General features: G+C 38.7%; 1 protein-coding gene across 1 annotated transcript; it reads right to left on the bottom strand.

The window, feature by feature from the left end:
• Window positions 1-188: 188 nt before the first annotated feature.
• On the bottom strand, window positions 189-5,401 carry LOC147178747 (tetraspanin-7-like). Its single transcript, XM_086069155.1, has 8 exons — window positions 5,166-5,401; window positions 4,098-4,203; window positions 2,903-3,091; window positions 2,603-2,677; window positions 2,425-2,520; window positions 1,019-1,174; window positions 848-931; window positions 189-731 (listed from the first exon to the last, which is right to left on the bottom strand). Exons 1-8 carry the CDS (start codon window positions 5,168-5,170, stop codon window positions 663-665), a joined length of 780 nt encoding a protein of 259 aa, XP_085925281.1. The 5' UTR covers window positions 5,171-5,401; the 3' UTR covers window positions 189-662.
• Between the last annotated feature and the right edge of the window lie 4,479 nt (window positions 5,402-9,880).

The raw sequence follows: 9,880 nt of genomic DNA, 5'->3' as shown, positions 1-9,880 counted from the left end.
TTGTTGTGTTGTGCTGTTACAAACTCCACGAGATGAACAAACAGTATTTTATTGACAGCAAGTACCAGTTTAAGTTAGGCAGAGCAAGAGTTTGAGAGACAATGCTCTGAGTCGGCTGTACCCAAGCCAGCTGCAAGCCGACGTTGTGCACCAAATGAGCTCTCTTTTTAAGATAATACCCTCCATTTTTGGACATAGCCATGAACTATATTGCTCCTTATTTTATACGACAGTAGTCAGTCCTTTTGCAAATTGGCCAGTGCGCCAGTGTGTTCAGGGCAGGCCCATTTTAGGATGACCCCTGACCCTGAGTGTAAAGGTAGGTTCCACAGTTTGGGACATATCTGAACCAGATCTCAGTTAAATGACTTAATAAACTCCGTATTAATTGGACATAAAAATGGTGAAAGACTTTCAAATTATTTGATTTAAGCGGATCAGTTTGGACCTGTTGTGCGCTGCACAGAAAGTAAACATGACTAAAATTCACAATACAATAATACATTATGGACTTTGAGATTAGCATTCAAGATACTCTTTGGCCATGCTAAATTAGTCAACAAGAAGCTTGTTAACTATACTGAATGGGAAACAAGCGTCTGTGACCTCCTCTATTGCAGCATGCGATTCCACAGGGTTCCAGGTTGAAACTTGTTCCTTCTTCAGACCATCTCGTACTGGTTGGCGTTGATGAAGTGAGACAGGCAGCAGGCCAACGACATGCCGATGAGCTGGGGCGCAGACAATGTTATTCGTTAGAATAGTTAATGGCATTTCCATTCATTTCAGTAGGAAAAGATGATTTGAGATACAATTTTGGTCACTGAATGAATTGACGGATTAGCACCTGGGAGAAGGCGATCCCGAAGGTGACCCCAGCGATGATTCCCATGTTGCTCTCGATGAAGGACGTCACCAGCTTGTAACAACCCTGCACACACACACACATTTGTTCAATTTACTGATTTGATCATTTCTCATATCACAATGATGAACCCGTGACATCATCGCTCATCACCTGCTTGTGGACTTTGCCAGCTGCCATAGTGCCGTTCTTCAAGTCTGCCTCTTTGCAGTCGGAGAAAGTAACACAGCAGCTGACTGGGATTCCCCCGGTTGGGAAGTAGTCGCTGGCGAACCAGCTGGTATAGTTATGAACACCGCAACATTGCAACTGCACAGAGACGACAAAGCAAAACGACATGTACGCTGCAAAATAGGATTTTTAAGAAAGAAAAAAAAAAACTTGATTAAGGGTATTTTTTTCTCGTTAAAAAAATACATAAAAAAATATAATCATTTTTGCATTAGAAAATGTATCTGAAAATTAAGGAAATAATATATTTTTATTATAAGACTATTACAGCTAATATTAAGAAAAAATAATGGTTTGCACAATAGTTTGCATGAAATGACCAACAGAAGAGCAAGACTTTTTTTTATTTTAAGAGGAAAACCAATTACACAACTTCTCAATAAGATGCCAAATAAAGTTTGAACACAGCGGTTTTTGTTCTCAAACATATCGGCACAGCCATGCAACAACAAAATGTGGATGGGTGCTGAATCACAACTGCACTACTCACAATTGCATATCATGAAACATGTTTTCAGCTCAGTGGACTACTGGTAGAGTGTCTACTGGGAGGCCGTGGGTTCAATCCCTGGCTGCATACCTATGACCATAAAAATGGGATCCATTTCCTGCCTGCTTGGCACTAAGCATTAAGGCTTGGAACCAAATGTTCTGTTTCGAGAATATATGTCATAATGTAAGCTTTATTTGCTATAAAAAAAAAATCCCAATTAAGTTGTCATTTTTCAACTTAGAAATAAAATCGTTACTTATAAAAAGATGCAACCTATTTTAAGTACACCTTTTCTTACATACCAGAATTTTTTTGCTTGTAATAAGCACATTTTACGAATTTTGGCAAGTTTTTCTTATTTTAAGACTGTTCCTGTTTTAAAGGGGCAATATATATACAAGTTTTAAAAATTCTTTCCAAGCACATTTTGCTTACCCCATTGACAGATTTTTTTAAACTCAAAATAAGAAAATGTGTCTACATTTTTTCCTTTTTTTTTTTTAGTAAGGCTTTTTTTGCAGTGTTGACCGTGGTGGAAGTTTAACAGATGATCATCTGCTAGCTATGGCAGCCATTGGATCAGCTATTTGAAAGTAGCAAAGTAGTAAGCCAAGTATGAGTATTCACTCCTGAGTACCCAATAAAGTGTACCACCAATACCACAAGTACTTTTGATACATCAAATTTCAACTACAATAACGATTATTGTGGACAATACACCAAAACACCAGCCATTAGGTTACTCAGTTAATTAAAAACAACTTCGGTATCGACACACTAATAATGCACTAAGCATTAAAATAAGCCAGAGGAAAAAAAACAGCGAGACACTGACTTTGCGTTGGACATCGTCCACAGCCACACTCCTGTCGCTTCGTCCGTCGTATTTCAGCACAGCCTCGCTGTACGTAGTGAGGAAGGTGCCTTTGATCTGAACACACAAACAAACAAACACTTTCGCAACAATACTGGCATATCAAATGAAAGTCTGCTTTCGGTGGTCGAGTTTGAACCTCGTGGCGAAAGATGAAGCCTGAGATTCCAGCGATGAGCTCGATCAGGAAGACCAAAGCCAGAAAGGCGGCGTACTATTGGGGTCACACACGCAATCAGGCTGAGGTCAGAGGTCAAGAGGTCGTAGCAACTTCAATTGTTTATGTTACTCTGTACAATATAAGACCCACAGAAGTTAATCAACAAAATCAAAAAGGCGTTTGAAAACCTAAATGTTTTAAAGTGCCATGTACACTACAGTGGATCCTTGGTTTTCGTGATTAATCCGTGACTAAAACCAAACTGAAGCAATCATTTACCAGTTTGAGCATCCAAGGGTGTCCCCTGCATGTGGCAAAGCAGCCAAACAGGCCGAACAACACGATGGCAACGCCGGTGCCGGTGAGGACGAATGGAGCGTTGGACGGTGCGCTGGAGATCAACAACGTGTAGGGACTCAACATGAACTTCCACCACAAACCCACTATGAGCAGGACCACACCTGTCACCTGTCAACAGAGGTGGCAAAAGGACTCGCACATGCATTGAAGTAGAAGTAGACACTGTGGCGTCATGATTACAAAACTGCACAATAAGTTGGTATTCACAATTTTCCCAAGTTACATGTGGAGTACCCCAGAGCTCTTTGCTGGGGCCATTATCGTTATTCAGAAACAATAGTTTTGAATGATCAGGTCAAATCCAAAATGATGACACTAATTTACATTGTTATGAAAAGCTCCTGTATAATATGGAAAGTGAACTAGTGACGATGAAGGGCTATTTTGACAAAAATTACATCACAGTCCCCAAGGGCGAACGTCACATAACCAAACCGACAAAACAGGTGAGCCATGACTTAGGCACTGTGATGTAATTTCCAGTCGACAGCAAGTGGCAAAATGGCCGCCCGCTGGGATGGGTGTTTTGGGGGGGAAGATCACATTATTGTAAAGAAGTTTTTTGTCTGTATTTTTGAGTGTGTGTCTTTCTGCCATAATTGTCCAAATTGAATAAAATAATGGCCTAAAATATTTCAGTTTGTGTGTGGTTTCCCTCGATATTCAATTGGTCACCACCCTGTATTTTAAGCTACACCACTAAATCATTGCTTAGCATCTCATCACCTCCACTAATTGATTGCATTTTAACGTGTTTGAGAAATTAAAGATGAAAAATGTCCAAGTGGCCCTTGCATCCTTCCACTGTATAACAGACGGCCCTTGGAAGACAAAGTTTGGACACGCCTGTGTTAGACACCTTTTTCATTACCAAGTGGGTGAGATAGCTTCGCCCTGCTTCTCATCATTCCTCAGATGATTCCATGTTGAACTCTGACCTCAGTTCTTTTTTAATAAACAGCTTGAATCCTCGTGCAAGCCATCAGAAACAGCACCATTCCCCTCACTTCCTTGGCGAAAACTTGACCAGTGGCCCACAAAAATATCTTTCATTTCAAGATGAAAACAACAACAACAGATTGCAAACTCTCCTCGTGTTGAAAAGGCATCTCACCCAGAAGATGAAGGAGTAGAAGAGTAGCAGGATCTTCACAAACAAGATGAGCGGTTTGGTTTCCATCCTCCTCGGTGCCATTGCTCCACTCTCTCTCTCTCGCTCGCTGGCCGTCAGACGAGAAACGCATGCGAGGAGTAACTTGGACCTACTTTGCGTTTGGCAGCTTTGCGCACTCGCCTTCCATGCTCACATCTGAGCATGGTGGCGGCGCGCGAGGCTTCATATGCTGGACAAGCTCATACTTCACACTCAGGCCACACAATTAACATCGGAGTGAAGCTGTAACACCATCTCGCCAAGCACTGGCCGCCAACATCAACTTGCAACATGTCATAGCACACATTTACAAGCTTTAATTTTTTTTTTTGGGGTGGGGGGATTACCTCATTCACTGCCATTGACGGCTATAGACGTCAAAAATGTATTTGAACTATTTCTATTAATTTTAAAATGTTCCCACTTCTGTTAAAACGAGTATGAAAACCTAGATTTTTTTATTGTATTAGAACAGATATAAAATCTGTGATTAATCGTGAGTTAACTAGTAAAGTCATGCGATTAATTACGATTAAAAATTGTAATCGCCCGACGCCCCTCATTTTTAATAATCTTTTCCTTATATATAAAAAAAAAAGATTATTAAACATTTAAAAATATATATTTAAAAAACAAAGAAAAAGAAAGTACCAAAACTTTAAACCCATTTTTCTCAAAACTAAACTCAATTTTTGAGGTACGTCCATGTATTACGGTAAATATCATTTTAAAGAGAATTAAGTGCAGAATTTGAGTATATAAATATCTCAACTTTGTTTTTGTGGCACATGAGGACTTTTGCCTTTTGTCACATATTATTGTAAAAAAATGTTAAAGGTTTAATGATAATCAATTGAAACAACTAAACCCAAGCCAATACTTGCGTTATTTATACTGAGCACGTTTGGTCAAGATTTTGATGATTGTTCGCAAGAAATGGGTTACCAGGTTTTCTGTGGTTAAAAATAACACCAGTGTTATTATCAACATTTCCTACGAAGAAGAAAAAGCAATAATTTTAACACTCACAGCATATGGTTGGCAGAGTTTTCACGCCAAGATGTCCTCCCTGACACAAACTGACCAATTTTTGTGGGCGGGCCATCCACCTCAGCCAGGACTGGAACCCTAATCCCTTTGTCCCAAATCAGCAGGGTCCTTAGTTAGCCACCCAGCCCCTATAGAAGTTTCTTAGTTTGAGAATGTATTACAATTCCGCTTTACTCAAAAATGGCGACCAGCTTCAGCTTTTCAGCCGGCCCAAATCCAATCTTTTTCGACCGTGTATAGTATGGCCACATTGCTACTGTCCATCTTCGCCACAAGGGGGCAGTAGACGAAAGAGATATACAGAGCTGTATATAGAGTCTGGCCAACTGAAAACACGGATGCCATGTTATTATCCTGGGCCACAGGAGGGGGCGTGCGCTCAAGCGTGATGCAGCGCACGAGCACGCCTATCGTTTTGCACGCAAAATAACTTTCTTTTACAAACTAGGTGTACAGTTTCTTTTATATGTTCCCCTTGTTTTAGTTGTTAACCTTTGATGTATTTGACAAGCCTATACTATAGGGATACACTGCATGTGTAATACAGGCTACTCTTAGTATATGGTATATTTCTACTGTACTTGGATTTTGATTTTCAACGTTGTGAATGCTGGAAATATATCAGTGTGTTCATACATAACAAATAATATGTTAAAATAAGAGCTCTGATTACTTGTATTTGCTTCATCTCCAGTCTTTGGGTCCTGCAAGATACTTGATAATAAAGTCAATTATTCATGGTACCAATTAATGTATTATAACAGTTCCTCTGTAATTTGTTTGTCATAATGAACACATGGTCCTAAATTCAAATTTAAACATGATTTTGGTGTAACTGATAACCAAATGTCAGATTTTCTTTTTGCATGCACAATATTTAGAACTTTTATTTACAACACAAAATCCACAATAACTCATTTCCATACTATGGGCTCTGTTTTATTAAGAGTTTAAATCTATAATAATTGTATTTAAAGCCCATTCCATTTGTACATAATTATAATTAAAATCAATCACATTTATTTTTTCAATTATAGCTCTTGATAAAAGGTCGAAGGCTGCATTGTGCAGTCCCCACCTACTTCAAATCGTGTTATTTTACTTTACATTGCACAACAATGAAGTGTTATTTGCTTTACGGTCTCAAACGTTTGTCAGCTGCAGTGCGGAGAAACGGAGTAGCGCTGAGCATGTCAACTGCTTGCAGGTAACCCCGATGACGACTATCCAGGACGCTGTCTTTCCTTCATCACTCCCAGCGGCTACTGGAGAGTCGACGCGTGCCACAACAAGAGAGGCTTCATCTGCAAGAAAAGAGGAAAAGGTATGGATGTGATCAGAGGTGATTGTACGGTCCGTTACATGAACTGCCCAAATCAGTGTTTGTCATCATTTGAATATTTTTTTTATGTGAATAGTAAACGTTTTTATCTCACATTAACACACATGATCACATTCACTACTGGTAAGTACGTCAGTCAATGAGCACAATACAGAAAATACAATTTAAAATGTCTTACTCAATCAAAATTTTCAAACTAGAAAGTTCTAACTTTTCGAAATTGTTCTGTACAAAAAAAAGCATGGCATCTCAGTAGCAATGTAAACTAGCCCCCCTTCCTTATTTGCCAGGTCAAAAAATGGAATGCACTTTGACAACGTGATCACCACTATACTGTAGTGAGCCACTAGATGGCGCCCAAGCTCCTGTCGTGACTTTCCTAATGGATGTGCTTCCCAAAGCCAGAACAAATCTTGAGTCATCTATCGAGCTATTACAGGATTGCGCTCATGTTTTGATACAGAACGAGGCTCGCTCGGTTACACCTCTCTCCTCCTCTTGGCTCATAACATATGCAGTACACTAAACACCTCAGTATGAAACTAAAATACAAAAGTAGTAATAATCCACAAAACGATTTAGTACATTGCAAGTAAATAAAAATACACATTTCCTAAATAAATACAAATACACATTTCCAAACAACGTGTTACAAAACTATATACAAAATCCACTTTCAAGAAGACGCTGAACTATTGTGTCAAAGTCAACTACAATCCTCAAATGACTGACCGGTAGTTGAAATATTCATCATAGAATGGAGATGAAATGAAGTTTCTACTTTCCTGCTCCTTTTTGATGACTAATGATTGTGTTGACTGTTGCGTAACTTCCTCTTGTGTTGCTTGCATTCATGCTTTGCTCTGTTGACGGTTTTGTCTCCACAAGTGTATAACTGTTTATTAACATTTATTTTACACATGTTCAAAATAAAAATGGGTGGAAAAGTGAGCTGCTGTGTCTATACACACGCGCGCGCATGCACACACACACACACACACACACACACACACACACAAAAAGTTAAAAACAAAAACAGGATATTTATGGCGGGTATATGCATTGATATTTATTCAAAATGGAGTAGTACCTCTAAATTGTGAGCCGGTCTCTCTGGGTAAAATGGAGGCAAATAATAACTAAAAAGCACTGCATCTGCCCCAAAAGATGCCGGCCCACCGGGCATATGCCCTGTATGCCAGATGGCCAGTCAAGCCCTGGTGTACAGTGTACACTCCGCTTCAATACAGATGTACATCTTCAAATAAGTGCAAGAATAAGGCTTTGTAAAGCACTTTGGACACCGCAATGTTGGTAGAGAAAGGGCTACATACTGTAAGTGCACTTTAACATTGGGATCAAATTGGATTTTTCATTTGTTGGACTAGGAAGTGATTTTTCGGGAAAAATACTGTCACGAATCGGAGTGGAGGACCCAAATGCTGGGAGGCAGGAGAACCACGGCAGGGATGCATGTTATACTGAAAACGATTTATTTAACAGAAACCACTAACAGGTGTACTGTGTGAACAAAACCAACAAAGATCTGAAAAGTCCAAAAATCAAAGTAACATCAAAACACCAGTGGTGACAGCGACAGTGATCCAACAAGGACTGACCAAAACCAGGGAACTAAATACACGCACACTAACGACACAACAAGGATTACACTCAACAAGACCAAGGGAGTCACACAACCAAAAACAGAAACCAAACATGACAAGTACATTAACTGATTCGAGTTCATTTGGTATTGGCTCATTAAAGTGAACTGTAAACACCAATAGCGAACGTAGATTTTTGGCCGCGGATCTTGTTGCGAATTCTTCAAATCTTCCAAATAAATGCCTACGTTTTTTCTGTTAAAATATTTCTCTATATTTCTATTTTCTGGATGTATTACTTTTGATTATTTTATTAATATTTCATTATTCAACTCTTTTTTGTTGACTTTTTTTTAAGAACAAAGTTATTAAAATTATTATTTTTTATTTCTTATATTGATGTTTAGCTTTTATTTACTTTGTTATTTTTATATGCACTTTTCTTCGTGGTTGTCAATGCAACCCAAAAGTGATTCAAACAAATTATGATGAACCCCGTCATTTTGGGGAATGAGGCACCAAAAGCAGGCGGAGTTTGGAAGCAGTCACCTGCGGTCAGAGACAGTAGTTTGACCGGAAGTGACGTCATGTGACCATATGCAATGTGCATCATCATTTTCCCATTCATTCCATTTTGATTCCTTCTCTCACTCTTAGATATTTATACATGCATAGTTCATGTTTGTTTTCACTGTATCGTTGTTGAAGAAGTCTTTAAGTCTCCCATGACTCAACTTATTTGCGTAATTGACTATTTGTTCTTGCCACATAGCAACGCTTTGAAGCAAAGTCGAGAGAAGAAAGCAAGCAAAGACAGGCAAAGAAGTGCTCCAAAATGGCCAAAAGGCTGCAAAGATGTGCCAAATAAGCTTGAAAGACCTTGAAGATTAGAACTTCGCATGAGCACTTGGAAACATGCAACAAAGTTGTCAATAGAAGCAGAGATGACCCTCCTGTCGCAGCAAGAATGATACTGCTTGATAAGAGTCTTCATTTGATGCATTTATTTATTTATTGCTGAATTTTAAAAGTACGGGTCTTTCAATATGTGCAATGTGTGTTTTTTGCCACAAAATGGATGGTGAGCATGGAGATAAAAGTTGCCTACGTTTTAGAGGGGAATGTGGGCTTCACAGATGCGTTGTTTGTATTCTTCGGATTATATGTCTATGTTATTAACAGAGAAGCAGGTTCTAATTTTGTTCTGAGATTTACAGTAAACACATATGACTTGGTCAAATTGTACATTTTTTGTTCTATATTCAATTTTTTAACTGATTTGCTCGCAATGAAAGTTACAGCAGCTGCTTATTCATTCACAGGAACAAAAGCAAAAGTTTGTATTCCTCAAATCAATGTTTTCAATGTTATCTGTCTGTCTTGTGTACATCATAGGAGAAATTGCCGATTGGAGGAGCTGCAGCTAGCCTTTGCCAGCAACACAATTGGTTGACACCAAGACACCAACAACACAACTGTTAGCACACACACAGATTATCTTTAGCAATGTGGTACTGAGCCACAGCAAATTCGTTTTTCTGGGGTTTGAACAAGAAAAAGACAAAGAAATAATATTGTCCACAAAATGTTTAAATTAATTTCAATGCTGGTAAATTAATTCAAATGACTGTAAATTATTGTTTTGAATAATTGTACATGCTGCAAATTTTATAAACAAATAACTTTTTTTTCAGAATAAAATGAGTGTCTGGTCTGCATTTAAAAAAAGAAAAAAAAGAGGTTACACT

This window comes from Leptonotus elevatus, chromosome 2 (genome assembly GCF_054856555.1).
Source record: "Leptonotus elevatus isolate MCC_2025b chromosome 2, RoL_Lele_1.0, whole genome shotgun sequence".
Lineage (NCBI taxonomy): Eukaryota > Metazoa > Chordata > Actinopteri > Syngnathiformes > Syngnathidae > Leptonotus > Leptonotus elevatus.
Note: the sequence above shows the minus strand (reverse complement) of the source record. Positions and strands in the feature narration are given on the sequence as shown.